The sequence below is a fragment of the Paroedura picta genome, chromosome 14 (genome assembly GCF_049243985.1).
Source record: "Paroedura picta isolate Pp20150507F chromosome 14, Ppicta_v3.0, whole genome shotgun sequence".
Classification (NCBI taxonomy): domain Eukaryota; kingdom Metazoa; phylum Chordata; class Lepidosauria; order Squamata; family Gekkonidae; genus Paroedura; species Paroedura picta.
Window position 1 is genome coordinate 8700440 of NC_135382.1, and position 18110 is coordinate 8718549.

The 18110-nt window shown below is 45.6% G+C and overlaps 1 protein-coding gene across 4 annotated transcripts in view; it reads right to left on the bottom strand.

Moving 5' to 3' along the window:
• CFAP61 (cilia and flagella associated protein 61) overlaps positions 1 to 18110 on the bottom strand; it is a 177596-nt gene that overhangs the window by 145174 nt on the left and 14312 nt on the right. For all 4 annotated transcript variants that reach the window (XM_077310336.1, XM_077310337.1, XM_077310338.1 and 1 more), the window contains 4 exons: positions 16072 to 16148; positions 13780 to 13847; positions 10378 to 10504; positions 2615 to 2747 (listed from right to left, as the gene is read on the bottom strand). In XM_077310336.1, coding sequence (XP_077166451.1) covers positions 2615 to 2747; positions 10378 to 10504; positions 13780 to 13847; positions 16072 to 16148 — 405 coding nt within the window. The remainder of the gene's footprint in view (positions 1 to 2614; positions 2748 to 10377; positions 10505 to 13779; positions 13848 to 16071; positions 16149 to 18110) is intronic.

An 18110-nucleotide genomic window follows, 5' to 3' on the forward strand; every position in this document is an offset into this window, starting at 1 on the left:
ATTTGCTGAAGGTCCTGGGGTCTCGGGAGGCCCACTTGGCCTCAACCAGGGTCAGGGCTTTTTCGGTCCTGGCCCCTACCTCATGGAATGAGCTCCCAGATGAGCTGCGGGCCCTGTTGACTCTCTGAGTTCCGCAAGGCCTGCAAAACAGAGCTCTTCCGCCAGGCATTTGGTTGAGACCAGGGTGGGAGCCCCGGGGTTTTCACTCGGGTCCCCCCCCCCACTTAAGGCCCTATTGGACAGCAGTGCTAGACTGTTGAGGAACCTAATTTCATCCTCTAGCCCAGTGGTCCCCAACCCCCAGTCCAGGGACCGGTACCGGTCCATGGATCAGTCGGTATCGGGCTGCGGATCCTCCTCGTCCTCCTCCCTGGCTGTTGCCTCGGGGGCTGCCCTGCCACTCTGCCACCGGCTCACCTTTGGTGCTTTTGGGACTCCTCCTCGGCATGACAGTGCACAGCTGCTGCTGGCAGCGCCCCCCAGCGGGCAGCGGGAAGTCAGGGGCACCGGTGGGAAAGAAAGTGGAGCAGGGGCTCAGGTGGCAGTGGCGACATCCCTCAGCAAAGACTACCCCCCCCCCCCGGGCCTCAGTAAAATTGTCAAGCGTTGACCGGTCCCCGGTGATAAAAAGGTTGTGGACCACTGCTCTAGCTGGTTTTATTCCATCTTATGTTTTTGTTTTAGCTGTTATTTAATCTAATATTGATCGATGCCTGGAATAGGGGGGGAGAGCTATACTGTGTCACCACCATTCTCATTGTCAGATGTGTAAATTGTTTTTAATCGTTTTATGGGGATTTTAATTGTATGGATGAGCCAGTTATGGGAGCGGCATTATAAAAATCAATAATAATAATAATAATAAACACTTTGCCAGCTAGATCTATGGAATGTAGCTAAGGTATCCCTGACAGATAGCTATGAAGGAATGTCATAATTTCTCATAATTTGTGATTTCAGTTGAAATCAAGACAATTTACTTCCCAACAGATTCATTAAGTTTCCACACAATCTTAACGAAGTGTTTCTTAAATAACCAGGTTCACACAGCTGCCTAATAGTGCCTCCTTAAAAAAGAAGTGTTGACTTTTATACTCTGCTTTTCACTATCTGAAGGAGTCCCAAAGTGGCTTACAATATTTCCCCCTCCTCTCCCCACAACAGACACCCTGTGAGGCAGGTGAGGTTGAGAGAGCTCTGGTAGAACTGCTCTGTGAGAACAGCACTAACAGGACAGTGACTTGCCCAAGGACCTCCAGCTGGATGCATGTGGAGGATTGGGGAATCAAACCCAGCTCTCCAGATTAGAAGCCGCCATTCTTAACCGCTACACCAAGCTGGTGTACCCATAGTTCTCCCCTGTCCTCACCACCAACTGTTTATTTGCTTAGCTAAACAAAGATGGAGCCCAGCAGTTGCCTGGCACCAATGTCTTTTTAGGCCCGAGGCTCAGCACAGCATGATTAAACTATCTGTCTACCATATGTGCAAAATAAGAACTTGCCAGCTTCATTCTCTTGCAGGGCAAACTGACATCTATCTCAGGCCACATGGCAATATACTCAACAGTGGGGCTGATGAAGCCACAACAAAACAAAGTGCATCATCCAAGGATAGCAGTGATGAGAGCCCAAGGGGCTGCCGTGTTTGTGAAGGAAGCATGTTCCTGTGCTAACTGGTTGTTTCCAAGTTTCAATAACATTGCCTAGGTTGGTGGAATACAAAAGGAGCCTGCCCAAATGCTCTGTGGTAGTTTCCCTGATCTTTTCGGATTGATGATTGCCTCCTAATCCTGCCTGTAGCTGCCACCACTTCCCATAGCAGTGAGTCCGACGTGGAATTCACTGCAGCAGAAAGTGGTAGTAGCTGCAAGTATAGACAGCTTTAAGATAGGATTGGATACGTTTGTGGAGCAGAGATCCATCCGTGGCTCTTAGCCACAAGGTCTAGATGGGAAATTGGGGGAGGGGGGTGGCAGTGATGCTCTGGATCAGGGGTAGTCAAACTGTGGCCCTCCAGATGTCCATGGACTACAATTCCCAGGAGCCCCTGCCAGCGAATGCTGGCAGGGGGCTCCTGGGAATTGTAGTCCATGGACATCTGGAGGGCCGCAGTTTGACTACCCCTGCTCTGGATTCTTGATGCTTGCGAGGGCTTCTGCATTCTGGCCCTGTGGTAGACCTCCTGATGGCATCTGGGTTTTGACCACACACAGAGTGTTGGACTGAATGGACATTGGCCTCATCCAGCATGGCTTCTGTGATGTTCTTAATGGCATGAAAGATGGCTCACCCACACACCCTAGGATTTGAAAACATTAGGATGCCTCTGCTTTAAAATCCAAGAAGTCTAGAACTTAACCAAGGCACAAGCATACAGTCAACTAACCAGAATGGAAATTCAGATTATGGCAGAAGATGTTTATACAGGCTCCAAACACCTCACATCCAACAGAAGAAAGAATGGCAGGGAGCCTCCTTTGTCTCCAATAGAACTGACCACTGTTATCAGGGCTCACTGTGGAACCGGAACTAATTCCAGGTCACTTCCCCACCTCCCACATGGAGATATCACCATCCTCTTAGAAAGCAACACAACAACATTCCTCTCTCACCTCACAAACCACAGCAACGTTCTCATCATCTTGCGCTTCTATTAGTTCAGCTAGAAAGTATTCACCATATGTTTCTCTCAGAGTATCATTCTGACTTGTGAAAAGAGGAGTAAGGTCATCATGGTCTTCTACCCTAAAACAGAAACAGAGAAGACAATAGGATCTGAAACTAATCAACAGATTGCATCCCATTGATCCATCCCACTAGAGCAGGGGTGGCCAAACTGTGGCTCCCCATGGTAACTGTTGTCCACGGACATTTGGGAAACAAAGTTTGGCCACCCCTACACTAGAGGAATCACTCACATCTGAAGTTAGGAAAGGGTCCTTCTACCAGAGTAAAGTGCCTTCACTAGCAGAATGGATTCATGGGATCCTAAATGTTGTACTCCGGGGTCAGTTTCAGGCAGAGGGTGTGTCTGTGCTGATTCCCCTGTCCTCATGCAGACCCCTACATTACCCCAGTACTACTTCCAGGGACAGTTTGTATGTGTGTGTGTGGGGGGGGGGGTGCAAGCGGGTTTGAGTGGGACAGGAAGGCAGGAAAGAATCATTCTAGGAGTTCTCCTCACAGTTCTCAGCTGATCCCACCACGTGCTTCACTTTAGAAAGCACAGGCACAGCTATAAGCGGAAGGAGTCTCATCAACTATATTGTTCTCCCACTAATCACTGCCAGCATTTTAATTAACAAATTCATTTATGGCCTTCATGAAAACATAATTTTAATTAAAATTATAATGTGTTCATTCTCGCTTTCCAACCAGGATATAAGGGGAGAAAGCTGTTAAGAATTAGAAATATTTCTGAGTGATGATGTATGACTGCCAACAGGAGAGAGGGAATAAATGCCCCCATCCTTTTAACAGAGGCTTATTTAACACACTATCGTGTGAAAAACTTCAGCTGCCCATTTCCAAATGTTAGACTTCTGTTAAGGTGACAAGATATTTTTTCCAGCCCTACTCAAAAACAGAATAGAATCTACTTGATTAATGACATTTTCACACACACCAGTCCCAACTAGAAGAACGGACATATGGGAAAGTGATTAGAGTGCCAGACTAGAATCTGGGAGAGCTCAGGGTTCGAACCTCTAGTCATGCCATGGAAGCTCACTGGATGACCATGAGCCAGTCACACACTCAAAGTCTAACCTACTTTAGAAGAAGAAGAGTTGGTTCTTATATGCCGCTTTTCCCTACCCGAAGGAGGCTCAAAGCGGCTTACAGTCGCCTTCCCATTCCTCTCCCCACAACAGACACCCTGTGGGGTTGGTGAGGCTGAGAGAGCCCTGATATCACTGCCCGGTCAGAACAGTTTTATCAGTGCCGTGGCGAGCCCAAGGTCACCCAGCTGGCTGCATGTGGGGGAGCGCAGAATTGAACCTGGCATGCCAGATTAGAAGTCCGCACTCCTAACCACTACACCAAACTGGCTCTTTACAGGGTTGTTGTGAGAATAAAAGGGATAAGAGGAGAAGGAGGAAAGCCACTCTTGGCTTCATTGAGGTGGGTTATAAACAAAGTCAGTAAAAATGTGTCCCACTACCCTCTCTCTGCAGTTCCTCCTGCAGTTATAGCTAGACATCTCACACAATGGAGATCTAAGACTCAGTTTATAAATTCAGCTGAATCAAGTTTTTCCTGGGCTGCACTCCCTGGCTCAAGTCAGGGTTTACATGTCTGAACATGAACCACAAAATAATCTCTACAGATGCCAGTATCCAGGTGGGAACCAGGGATCCTCTGGAATAACACCTCCAGACTACAGAGGTCAGTTCCCCTAGAGAAAATGCAAGCGTTCGCTGGCAGGGGCCCATGGGAATTGTAGTCCATGGACATCTGGAGGGCTGCAGTTTGACTACCCCTGCTTTAGAGTGTGGACTCTGTGGCACTGTACCCCACTGAGGTCCTCCCCAGGCTCCACCCCAAAATCTACAGTAATTTCCCAACCTGGATCTGGCAACCCTACCTTGCCATGTCCTGCCAGTGGCCTGGGGGGACTTGGCAGAAGTAAAAATACAGCATATAGTTGAGAAAGTTGAGCCCTTCTCCTTGTTACTTTTATACATTCAGATAATCTATTACTTGGTAAATTTAACGTAAACTGGCACAATGCCACTGGGCAAAAGGGACTCTTTCACTGCCAGATAATGGGAGATAGAAAGTGAAATGACCAGAGCAGGCTGGGAAACACCGGATAGGACGGGTACCCTGTACCCCTGTACCCCTATCAAATATGTCTCATTAATGGGGGTAAGCAAATCAAGAAAGAGAGAAAGAAAGGCACTTTGCTATTCTGGTGGTAAACAGAATACTTCTGGATGTTCCTGGATTTTTTCCTGTCATTAGAGAGATTTCTATGTGCAAGCATAGTATGTTACAAGGTCTAGGATGACCTCTAGTGGTCATATAATTAACACATTCCTTCTTTTTCTTTACTGCTTTTCAACATGCATAAATAATGAAGCATAATTCAAAAGGTAGTCAATTTCAGGAACATTTTAGATGACAGACTCTACAAAACACCTCAGTCCTCAGTGGTCCCCAACCCCAGGTTCAGGGACCAGGACCGGTTCGTGGATCAGTCGGTACCGGGCCACGGCTCCTCCTCGTCCTCCTCCCCGGCTGCTGCCTCGGGGGCTGCCCTACCACTCTTCCGCCGGCTCACCTTTGGTGCTCTCCAGTGTCCGCCATGGCTGGGGCTCCCCCTCAGCGTGGCACTGCTCAGCTGCTGCTGGCAGCGCCCCCCAGTGGGCAGCGGGAAGACAGGGGCACTGGAGGGAAAGCAAGTGGAGCAGGGGCTCAGGCAGCGGTGGTAACGTCCCTCGGCAAAGACTGCCCCCCCTCGGGCCTCAGTAAAATTGTCAAGTGTTGACCAGTCTCCGGTGATAAAAAGGTTGGGGACCACTGGTGTAGAATATAGATGGGAAGCAGAGCTGTGGACATTCCCACCTGGACCCCTCCCCTTCCAATCCACTCCAGGCCCATCATTGGCTATTTTCGGAGGGGTAGGTGGGTTGACATGACTATATATGCTCATATCACCTGATAAATGTTTAACAAATTTTTAAAAATATGTACAAAATTAATTAACTTCCACTCATTTGAGAAACCCTTCCTGGGTTTTAAGAACTGATCTCTAGGGGAACTGATCTTATTAAATTTGCATATGATACTAAACTGGGAGGGGTAGCAAATACACCAGAAGACAGAATCAAGATACAAGATAATCTTGACAGGCTGGAAAACTGGGCTAAAATGAATGAAATGTACTTTAGTAGTGAAAAATGTAAAGTTCTGCATTTAGGTAGGAAAAATCAAATGCATCACTATGGAATGGCTGAGACTTGTCTTGGCAGTAGTACAAGTGAAAAGGATCTGGGGGTCTTAGTAGACCATACACTGAACATGAGTCAGCAGTGTGACTCACTAGCTAAAAAGGCAAATGGGATTTTGGACCATATTCATGTGAGGTCACGTTACCACTGCTCTGGTTAGACTTCACTTGGAGTACCATGTTCAGTTTTGGGCACCACAACTGAGGAAAGATGTGGAGAAACTGGAGCCTGTCCAGAGAAGAACTACAAAGATGGTGAGGGGTTTGGAGACCAAGTCATATGAGGAGCGGTTGAGGGAGCTTGGTCTGTTTAGCTTGGCAAGAAGGCGACTAAGAGGTAACATGATAACCATCTTCAAATACTTGATGGGGTGACAGATAGAACAGCGGTCCCCAACCTTTTTATCACCAGGGACTGGTCAATGCTGGACAATTTTGCTGAGGCTGGGGGGGGGGTAGTCTTTTGCCGGGGGACGCCACTGCCTGAGCCCCTGCTCCACTTGCTTTCCCATCGGTGCCCCTGACATCCCACCGCCCACTGAGGGGCACTGCCAGTAGCAGCTGTGCAGTGCCACACCGAGGGGGAGCCCCAGCCTTGGCGGCCGCTGGAGAACACTAAAAGTGAGCCAGCGGCAGAGTGGCAGAGCAGCCCCCGAGGCAGCACCTGGGGAGGAGCCGTGGCCTGGTACCGACTGATCCACAGACCGGTATCTGTCTCCAGACGGGGGTTTGGGGACCACTGTTCTACATGACCGGGCCACTTTTGAAGCTTCTCAAAGCCTGAAGAATGCTTCAGGGGTTTTTCAACAGTAAAAAAGTTGAGAAAGGCTGCTTTAGATCAGGGGTAGTCAAACTGTGGCCCTCCAGATGTCCATGGACTACAATTCCCATAAGCCCCTGCCAGTGAACGCTGGCAGGGGCTCATAGGAGTTGTAGTCCATGGACATCTAGAGAGCCATAGTTTGACTACCCCTGCTTTAGATGGTGGATTCTGTGGCATTATACCCCACTGAGGCCCTTCCCAGGCTCCACCCCCAAATCTACAGTAATTTCCCAATCTGAATCTGGGAAAACTGTGCAAAACATGTGCTAATACACATGGTTCAAAAAGTGGTGTACTAAAACATGTTTCCTACACCCACTGCAAGAGGAACAAAAGAATCATAAGTAAATTATCCAAACCTTTTGCTTTCAAGGTCTATAGTATCCCACCTCTACTTGATTTGGATAATGACACTGATGCAATTATTAACAGATAGGCCACTAGTACATATATAATTAATAAACCACCATGGGCAGCAATCGTTGACTGCATTAATGTGCTTATTCTGTGTATCATTCATGACAATGCAAAATTCAGTTCCCAGGCAAAACTCAAAGTGCTGGTTCTTGCCTTCTAGGCCCTAAATTACTTGGGTCCAGGATACACAAAGGACTGACTCCTCCCATATCAGAGTCCAGTGACACCTTTAAGACCAACAAAGATTTATTCAAGGCATGAGCTTTTGAGTGCATGCCCTGAATAAATATTTGTTGGTCTTAAAGGTGCTATTGGACACTGATTTTATCGTGCTACTTCAGATCAACGCGGCTACCCGTTTGGCTCTATCTTCCCATATCGTTCAGCCCTGCAATTAAGATTTACCATTCAAGCCCTGCTTTGTGCGCCCACCTCCAGAGAGGTGTGGGTGACAACTAGAAATGGGACATTTTCTGGGGTGGCACATTTTATGTATATTAGACCTCTGCCCATCGTGGCTCCTAAAAATATCGATATAAGGATAAGGGGTCCCCTCTGGGAGATAATCAGCCTGTCACAATGGGAAAATTCCCAGAGGGGCTGAAACAGGCAGTGGTACGTCTGCTACTGAAAATATCTTTAGACCCACGAGTGTCTGATAACTACTGACCCATCTTGCACGTAGTGTTTCTGGGGAAGATAGTAGAAAGGGTTGTCACAAACCAATTAACAGCACTCCTGGAAGAAGCTTCAGTCTAAACCCATCTCAGTGTACCTGAGGGACCTCCTCCCCACCTATGCCCCTCAAAGAGCTTTACGCTTCGCCGCCACCAACCGGCTAATTATCCCTGGCCTTAAAGAAGCCCACCTAGCTTAAACCAGGGCCAGAGCATTCTCTGTCCTGGCTCCCACCTGGTGGAATGAGCTCCCAGAGATCAGGGCCCTGACGGAGCTAAAACAGTTCTGCAGAACCTGAAAAGGGAGCTCTTCCACCAGGCATTTGGTTGAGCAGAACCAGCAACATCTACAGGGCCCCTGCTCCCTTCCCTTCCAAAAACCCATTCATGTGTTCTGCCCCTGGACCTGTTTGCATTATTATAGTTACCTCTGTTACACTTACTAATGTTATTATTGTTGTTGTGATTATCTATACATTATGGAAAAACTAAGTTCCTTGTATTGTTTTCTACATTCTATGTGAGCTGTCCTGAGCCTCAGTATATAAATACTACAAATTTGTAGTATATAAATACTACAAATTGACAGATTAGTTAATTACATCTATGCACCACCCCTATTGAACAGGTCATCTTGGGGAGGTTTACAGCATTTGAAAAAATACAATAAATCAGTTAAAACCATTAAAACAATTAAATAGTTAAAATCAACCAAACATTACTTATCAGACCGTAATTATGTGCCAGATCTTGTTGGCCAGACCACTTGATGGGTTAGTTTTGGGTGCTTGTACAAGTGGGAATGAAGTGCTGTCAATATTGTAGTAGGGGAGGCCCCTTGGTGTTTAGCTTCTTTGCTTGTCCAAGCTAGCCTCAACCATAAGAGCTCCATCTGTCAGGCCCTATAGAACTGTGCTAGTTCCATTAGGGCCCAGATGTTCCCTGGGAGCTCATTCCACCAGCAAGGGGCCAAGGCAGGAAAGCCCTGGCCATGTCTGGTCGGACTTCTTTGGAGCCAGCGATTACCAGGCGATTCGCAGTTGCTGTGCGAAATGCCCTCCAGGGGACATATTCAGGCAAGCGGTTTCTTAGATATGCTGGGCCCAGACCATGTAGTGCCTTGAGGGTTAAAACCAAAACCTTGAAGGAAACCTGGAACTTTACTAATGTAGCTGCTGCAGCACCAGTCTAATATGGCCCTCCACGGTGTTCTGATGAGGACCCATGCAGCAGCATTTTGAACCACTTGTAATTTCTAGATTAGGGTCAAGGGCAGGCCCACACAGAGCGAGTTATAGTAATCCAGTCTTGAGGTGATTGTCTCATGGAATACTGTGACAGGTGTTCAGGGGCTTGACCTCGAAGAAAGTAAGTAAACCACTGGTGGTCTATCCCCCATATCCCTGCATCAACGAGGCTACAAGTAAGAAGCTCATGGTCTACCATATTGAATGCTGCTGTAAGATCTAATAATACAAATTGCACCAACCTGCCTTGGTCCAGCTGCCTCCCGAGATCATCCATCAGGGTGACCACCCCACCCCCACCCCCACCCCGTGGCCAAGGCAGAAGCCCAACTAGAATGATTCAAGGACCAAAGTTTCTTCCAGGTATGCTAGCAACTTGTCCGCAGCCGCTTGCTCAACTACCTTCCCCAGGAATTCAAGACGTGATACAGGATGGTAGCTGGTTGGGTTGCAAGGATCCAATGATGGCTTCTTCAAGAGGGTGAACTACAATCCAGGTACATCCCTGCCATTAGGGACAAATGTATAGTCTCCCGGAGAGGAGCCACGAGAGTCAGGGCGCTAGAGGACAAGTGGTGGATCTCAATGAAGATAGTAGCCTGTCTACCTCGGCCTGAAGTGATCAAAAGACCCCTCTGAAGGTGGCCAAAGGGTCTCCAGCTCCTTTACTGTATCAATAGTTGGGGAAAGATCATGGCAGAGCTGTAAGATCTTATCTATAAAGCAGCTAACAAATGCTTCAGAGCTTGGACTCTGATTTTATTGAGCTTATATCAAGTTTGCTATAATTTGAGAGCCAACTTGGTATCGTAGTTAGGAGTGCTGACTTCTAATCTGGCAAGCCGGGTTTGATTCCGTGCTCCTCCTCCACATGTAGTCAGCTGGGTGACCTTGGGCTCACCACGGCACTGATAAAGCTGCTCTGACAGAGCAGTAATATCAGGGCTCTCCCAGCCTCACCCATCTCACAGGTTGTCTGTTGTGGGGAGAGGAAAGGGAATGCAATTGGAAGTCACTTTGAGACCCCTTTGGGTAGAGAAAAGCAGCATATAAGAACCAACTCTTCTTCTTTTTGAGTGCCCGTCATCCAGGGCAGTAAGCAATCAAATTACCCTAAATAAATACCATCTCTGGAATGTCCTTCCTCCTAGGATTTGCTTTACTTCCATTTAAGTACCAGGTTAAAAAAAATACTTTTCGCCCAGTTAGTTAATTAAACTACCACAATAAAAATCTCAGAAGGGTGCAAAACTATTACCTGGCTTGGCGGATATAGAGCTGTGCACAATAATGATGCCTCTCACACATAAACAAGCTGCATTCCATATTCACATCTGAATTTGATACCTTCTTCAGTGGCTTAAAAGCACCTACTAAGTCTATACCTACAAAATAATAAAACAAATATGAAAACAGTGCAAGATAAACATTGTTTAAATGATAGGAAGGAAAGAGTTGGAATTAATGTACAGATCTCACAATGGAGGAAAATATGCAATGAGATCCCATATGAATTGGTATTGAAGCTGGAACTCTAATTAGAATAAAACAAGAGGCTTTTCCACAAGTTTTCTTGCATTAGCTTTATTTCATGTTTGAACTACTAAGCCAACAATTGTTTTTGTAATTCCATACTGCCAGATAATATGGACCTCTATCAACTTGAAGGGCTATTTCCCAGATTCTTGTTTCTTTAGCTCTCAGGAATCCAAGATGGCATAGAGCTGGAGAAAGACCATAATTTCTTCTCGATGGCTTCTGCCCAATCTGAACAAAAATGATCTAAGACAGGGGTAGTCAAACTGCGGTCCTCCAGATGTCCATGGACTGCAATTCCCATGAGCCCCTGCCAGCATTCGCTGGCAGGGGCTCATGGGAATTGCAGTCCATGGACCTCTGAAGGGCCGCAGTTTGACTACCCCTGATCTAAGAAAACTAAGAGAATTCATGAGGGTTCAAATTTAATTTGAACTAAAAGCATGTTACTTGGTACCAGTTGTGTGCATCTAAAGGCTCCCTTTCCAACGCTATTCTGAGGACGGCACTAGGAACACAGTGTGGAACATCAAATAAAGATCTGAGAAATTCAGAGTGGATTGCTTCTGGGAAACAGAAGACTTTATAAAGAGAGATCTGTGCACCATACAAAAGCCGAAGCCTCCCCTTGCTCTGAAAGATTTTAATCATATAAGGTCTGTGTGAACCAATTTTTGAAAGAGAAAATTTCAAGGCATGCCATTCTTTGGGTACTCTTAGTAACATGGGCCATCTGAGCCTTTCACATACCAATCAACTGGAGGACTGTATGTAAACACTTAAAGGTTTTCACCCGGTCTATGCTATGTCCTTCAATTGGCCATCTATGTTTAACATCTCTTAGTAAAACCTTTTTATAGTTAATTGTTGACTGCTCCTCCTTTCAGAATGCTGTAAGAACTCAAAGAGCTCTTCTAAGCCAGTGGTCCCCGACCCCCAGTCCGGGGACCCGGACCAGTCCGTGGATCAGTGGGTACTGGGCCACGGCTCCTCCTCACCTTCCTCCCCGGCTGCTGCCTTGGGGGCTGCCCTGCCATTCTGCTACCGGCTCACCTTTGGTGCTCTCCTGCAGCCGCTATGGCTGGGGCTCCCCCTCGGCGTGGCACTGCACAGCTGCTGCTGGCAGTGCCCCCCAGTAGGCAACGGAAAGTCAGGAGCACCGGCAGGAAAGCAAGTGGAGCAGGGGCTCATCCCTTGGCAAAAGACTAACCCCCCCCCCCCACCTGGGCCTCAGTAAAATTTTCAAGCATTTACCGGTCCCCGGTGATAAAAAGGTTGGGGACCACTGTTCCAAGCCATATTTCGTAACAAGATAAAGTATCATCTGCATATAATTATCTGGGAATCAATCTGTTCACTTATTTACGTGGATGGAAGTCTAAATTATACAAGACTTACACCATGGAATTTATACAGAAAGTAAACAGCAAAGAGCCAAAATATAACCCTGCTTCACACCCCTCTTGCCAGTGACCCTAAAGGATAAATGGATCTGTTGGTTACATCTTACAATTAGAAAGTTGTTTTTGCGCAACATGCGAATTGGTTGTGATGTATTCCTCCACCAATATCACTGTTTCTTGGTATGAAATAAACAAAAGCACTGGCCTGTTTTTGCTCAACTTTTATATTTTGTCTGCATATGTTTTTTCTTATAATCCACAACTTCACCCAATGAGCTTCATTGTACAAGAATTCCTGAGAGCACCAACCAACAAGCCTACTGGTGATTTAGATACATGGTGGGCAGATTTCTAACATATTAACACTACCATTAATGAATGACAGCAGTGCTTCCAACAAGATGGTGTGTTGGGCTTTCATACAGAGCAGTGGCTAAGTACATGAACTAAAACATGTTAAATTCCACCTCAGCTATGAATTGATTTCTCAGCCTCTGTTCCAAAACTGTTACATGGGGATACTGATAAAAGAATTGTAATGATGTACAATTCTTTTACATTTTTGATAATGTACAATTACATCATTACAACATAATATATGTGAAGTACTTTGCAATGCAGAAGGCATTGTTAAAGAAAGGGCCATGAGACACAAGGAAGATACCTGTTTACAATGCAGAAGGTGCCAGGTTTAATCCCTGGCATCCGCTGTTGCCAAAGTCCTCAGCCAGAGACCCTGGAGAACCACCATCAGACAAGACTGACATATGTACAGATGAAGCTTCTACTGATCACTGGTCCATCAACGTCAGTATAGTTTTCTCTGAGTGGCAGCAGCTCTCCAGGGTCTCAAGCAGAGGTCTTTCCTCTCATCTGTTACCTGATCCTTTTAACTGACAATGCTGTGGATTGAACTTGGCTGCACATGGGCTGCATGCTAAGCTGATGCTTTTCTACTGAGCATGGCCACTCCACAAAACCCCTTAACTGACAGACCAGTGTACCGAGTCATGCGACATGAGTGCAAGGGAATACCCAACTTTGAGTTGCTTTATAACTATAACACCACTGGCACCAGCTGATAATTGCTTATACAACTTCCAAGAATATCCTGACACATACTTCCATTAGCAATTTCAAAAATAAAAGGTACTAGAGAACTTAAATAGTCAACTTCCCTTCCACTACTACCCCCAAAGACAGAATGTGGTCAAAAGTAAAAATGATCATAAATGGGCCTGACCTGGTAGAATGAGCTCCCAGAAGAGCTAAGGGCCCGGACGGAGCTTGTGCAGTTTCACAGGGCCTGCAAAACAGAGCTCTTCCACCAGGCATTTGGTTGGGTGGCAATAAGATTGAGGGCCCCTTCTCAGTTCAGCCAGGACATCAGGCTCTCCTCCTATTACATCTTCTCCCCTGAGGCACCGGAGAGGGGAGTAGTCGAACAGACGGGGTGGGGGTGGGGGGAAGGTTTAGTCTGTCATCAGATGCAGAACAGTTTTCAGTTGGAGATGCTTTATATTTTATTGTGGGTTTTTTAATGTTGTAACCTGCCACGAGCCAGCTTGCTGGGAGAGGTGGGTAATAAAGAAAATAAAATATATAAAAAAGAAATTCTGCAGTACTTTTCCCCAGTTTTTTTTCTCAACTCAGTCTTTTTTATCTTTTCCTCAATAATAAGAAGACTGTTAGGGGAGAGAATGTATTTGGAGTAGCCTTACCTAAATTCTCTTGACTTGGTATGAAGAGAAGTATGAAGTGCAGTTCTGGTATGGTTACAAAGACAGTCCTAAATTAAAATATATAGGTAATTAAAACAAACAAACAAGCTGTTTTCCAAGTAAGGCTTCAAAAACTCTTTTCCATCCCTGACTTGTCTGTTTCAAATCCACATAGGCAACACTAGGGCAATCAGGTAGGCATTTTCACTTGTAAAACTTCAAATTATCTTGCTTAATTCTATTTTGTGAATCATTGTTTAAAAAATAATACTAATCAGGTTTTTGAAACCAAGTAGAAATCAAGAGGTTCCAGAAGAGGGCTTGTGGAAAACAGATCTAACCTCTGGATAAAGTAACAAATATACATGCTTCATCATGTGTCAAATCTATTGCTTTCCTACTAAACTCAAGATTTTTCTTAGAAAGAACATAAATCTTACCCACTCAAGGTTAATTAATATAATAATAATAAGAAGAAGAGTTGGTTCTTATATGCCACTTTTACCTACCCGAAGGAGGCTCAAAGCGGCTTACAGTCGCCTTCCCTTTCCTCTCCCCACAACAGACACCCTGTGAGGTGGGTGAGGCTGAGAGAGCCCTGAGATTACTTTACTGCTCGGTCAGAACAGCTTTCTCAGTGCCGTGGCCAGCCCAAGGTCACCCAGCTGGTTGCATGTGGGGGAGCGCAGAATCGAACCTGGCATGCCAGATTAGAAGTCCGCACTCCTAACCACTACACCAAACTGGCTCTAAACAGCTCTTGTGCATCTTGAGGAAAGCAACTGCTTTGTCCTGTTCTATAGATCTTTTAGGCTGCTTGGTAGCTGTTTTATGTTGTTGTTGTTGTTGTTGTTGTTGTTATGCACTTGCCTTGTTTTTAATATTAACAATTTGGTTTTTTTAAATTATTTTCTGGTATTGTTTCTACTTGCAGGCAAGTTCAAGCATATTAAAACATTATCATTGTCAGGTATGTGCTTAATGCTGTCAAAATCTTAATGTGTGCTAAGGATGCAGAATTTAAGAGACAAGTCCAGCATCAAACAAAGTTACAGGAGGTTGCTGCAAACAGCACCTAATGATGAATCATTGAATCCAAATATTAAACTTCACTATACTTTCAGTGTTTCCAGATACCTTGCATTAAACACAAAAGTGACTGCTCTTTATTTGGGAAATTCATGGTGTTGTTAAGAGATTGGTTCAAATTGACTTAAGTTTAATTTCTACAGCCCTTCTAGGTTTATTCTAGGTTGAATTTTGAAAGACCAACCTAATACCCTAACTCAGTGGTCCTCAACCCCCGGTCTGGGGACCGGGACCGGTCCGTGGATCAGTTGGTACCAGGCCTCGGCTCCTCCTTGTCCTCCTCCCCAGCTGCAGGCCTCGGGGGCTGCCCTGCCACTCTGCCGCCGGCTCACCTTTGGTGCTCTCCAGCAGCCACCATAGTTGGGGCTCCCCCTTGGGATGGCTGCTGGCAGCGCCCCCCAGTGGGCAGTGGGAAGGCAGGGGTGCTGGTTGGAAAGCAAGTGGAGCAGGGGCTCAGGCAGCAGTGGCGATGTCCCTCGGCAAAAGACTACCCTCCCCCCCGGGGCCTCAGTAAAATTGTCAAGCGTTGACCGGTCCCCAGTGATAAAAAGGTTGGGGACCATTGCCCTAACTTAAAATGACAGCAGTCTTACCTGAAATGAACAATTCTCACACGCAAAATGTAAAGTGGATCTGCAAAAAGGCTATTCTGGTTCAAATCCACACCTCCAAGAATCCCCCAAATAAGTGCTCAAGCTTAGCCCACTTAATTGGAAACAGCAGCTACTCACATACTTGTGAGAATTAAATCAGAGCCAAGCAGTCTTGAGTTTATGCATCATCCTTTGCTTACTGAGTGCAAGAACCTGCAAATATGGAATGAACCATGAATTTGCTACAATCTAGTGAAGAACTGACTTGAAAGGTAACCAGGGGTAACCATTTTAGTTGCCAGAGTTTAACTAAGATGCTTTTATAATATGCTGCCTACCTTGTATTTTATCGTTTATAGTTTATTTAATCATGTTAAGATCTGTTTGGTTATGTAACCCCATGGCCTATTTTATTATTTTGTTGAAATTTTAAGCCCTATTTTTATATGTCTTATACATATTTTATGCCAATAAAAGGTTACTGACTGACTGACTGACTTGAAAAGGACTTTAAAAAATATGCTGGTATGCAGCATTAGTTTTTCACTTCATGTATCTGCCTGTCAAGTTCTCCACAGATATCTCTGTATTTGATAACACATCCACTCACTTCATAATTTCACGAGAACAGCAAACTGCACGTTCATCAGTCGTCACAAGCAGATGGAGAAACAGCGTGTTTAAAGGCTGTGAACAAAAGATACAAAGAAATTCTATCAACCATTCCAGGAAAAAACTGCCATTTATCATCTGTGCTGATCCTGTGAAACACAGATAAAAATATTGCCATTTATAAATCTCAGGCTCAGGGAAGTGTCTTGCCATGGCTAAGTTAGGGACTTGGCTGCAGATCAGTGTTCCGCAGGGATTCTGGTGCAGACACAACTCCTGGTGGTGGTGCACTGTTCACTTCAGCACCAGGGACAGCTCACAGCCATCAAGCTGCTGGACAAGGACCATGCTTAGGAGCAAACATGAGATTCCTGGTTCCTAGTCTGCCTATGATGTGCACAGCGAGGCTGGCCATTTACATGACAGAAGCAGCGAGCAGAAGGGTTATGTGCACTTAACCTTTCCACCTGCTGTTGTTTCTTCTCTGCCATCCGCATATCTACAACTGCTGTTCCTCCAGCTTGACTGTGAGATCAGGTTTCCCTGTGTGTGTGTGGGGGGAAGCTAGAGGGAGCAATTACAGAGGAAAGTGACTGGCAGTAGAAGACTTAAGCCCAACAAATCCCTCTGCCTGTTAATTGCACGTTGAAAACAGCATCTAGATAGCCAGTAAACGTTTAATTCTTTGCATCTAAATGGCACTCTGCATAGTTGTCCTGAAGCAAAATGTACATACATTTACAGTTATAGTGTTCTGAGGGATAGCTTTTTTTAAAAAAAATCCATAAACTATGTAACATAGAAATTGACTGGATTAATTCAATTTTGTCAGTGCCAACAAGCCTTCTCAGCAACCTGTGTGTGTGTTTCACACACATCTCAGTACACTATGGCTGCATGCAGCCAGCACATCACAGTGAGAATACTGGGAAGCCAGTCATACAATCTCAGTTTAATGTCTGAACTGAGGAAAATTCAGTTCTTCCTTCCACTGGAAAACAATCACTCCACAGATGAATGTGCTGAGGACATAACTGCAGCCAAGAGACGCATTTCTCTTCTTTCACTGCAGCCCCAGGAAGGTTTGCAACTTTCTTTAGTATATGATGTACACACTTATTTACATTTGCGTACATCATATGTACATATCTGAAGATATCTAGTTCATCATGGGATAGGCTTTCTTGAGGAAGGCCTACTAGCACCTGATTGTCTGCACTTATCGAAACTGGGGAAGAATGTGTTTGGCAGGAACCTGGGGAGATTCATCAGCACATCTTTAAACTAAAGCCACAAGGGGAAGGAGACGATCAACATAGGGAGTGTATGGAAGGAAAACGATCGGGGGCAGCCCAACCGGCAAGGCCAGCTCATAGGGAACCAAAAGTAAAAGGATTCAGATGACTTCATACTAACGCCTGAAGCATGGGCAACAAGAAGGAAGAGCTGGAACCTCTCATGCTGATGGAAAGGTATGATCTAGTAGGCATCACAGAAACTTGGTGGAATGATTCTCATGACTGGAATGTAATGGTGGATGGATATGAACTGTTCAGAAAAAACAGAATAGATCAAAGAGGTGGAGGAGTGGCACTATATGTGAGGAAAGGGCTTACCTGTCAGGGAATTCTAGTGAAGGAGAGCATATCTACAGTGGAAAGCATCTGGGTGAAAATAAGCGAGGGGAAAACAAACAGTGTGGTGGTTGGTGTCTGCTACCGACCGCCTGACCAACGAGAGGATGCAGATGCTGCACTTTGTGAGCAGCTTGAGAAAATATCCAAGCGGCAGGACCTTGTCATGATGGGTGACCCAGAAGTGTGCTGGGAAACAAACTCTGCGAAACGTCCTCAGTCATGCAACTTTCTGACCTGCCTGGCTGACAATTTCATTTATCAAATGGTAGATGAACCCACAAGAGGTTCAGCCATACTGGACTTAATACTGACCAACAGGCAAGAGTTGGTGGATGACGTGAAGGAGGTGGGGACCCTAGGGGGAAGTGACCATGTCCTCATAGAATTCCTTTTGAGATGG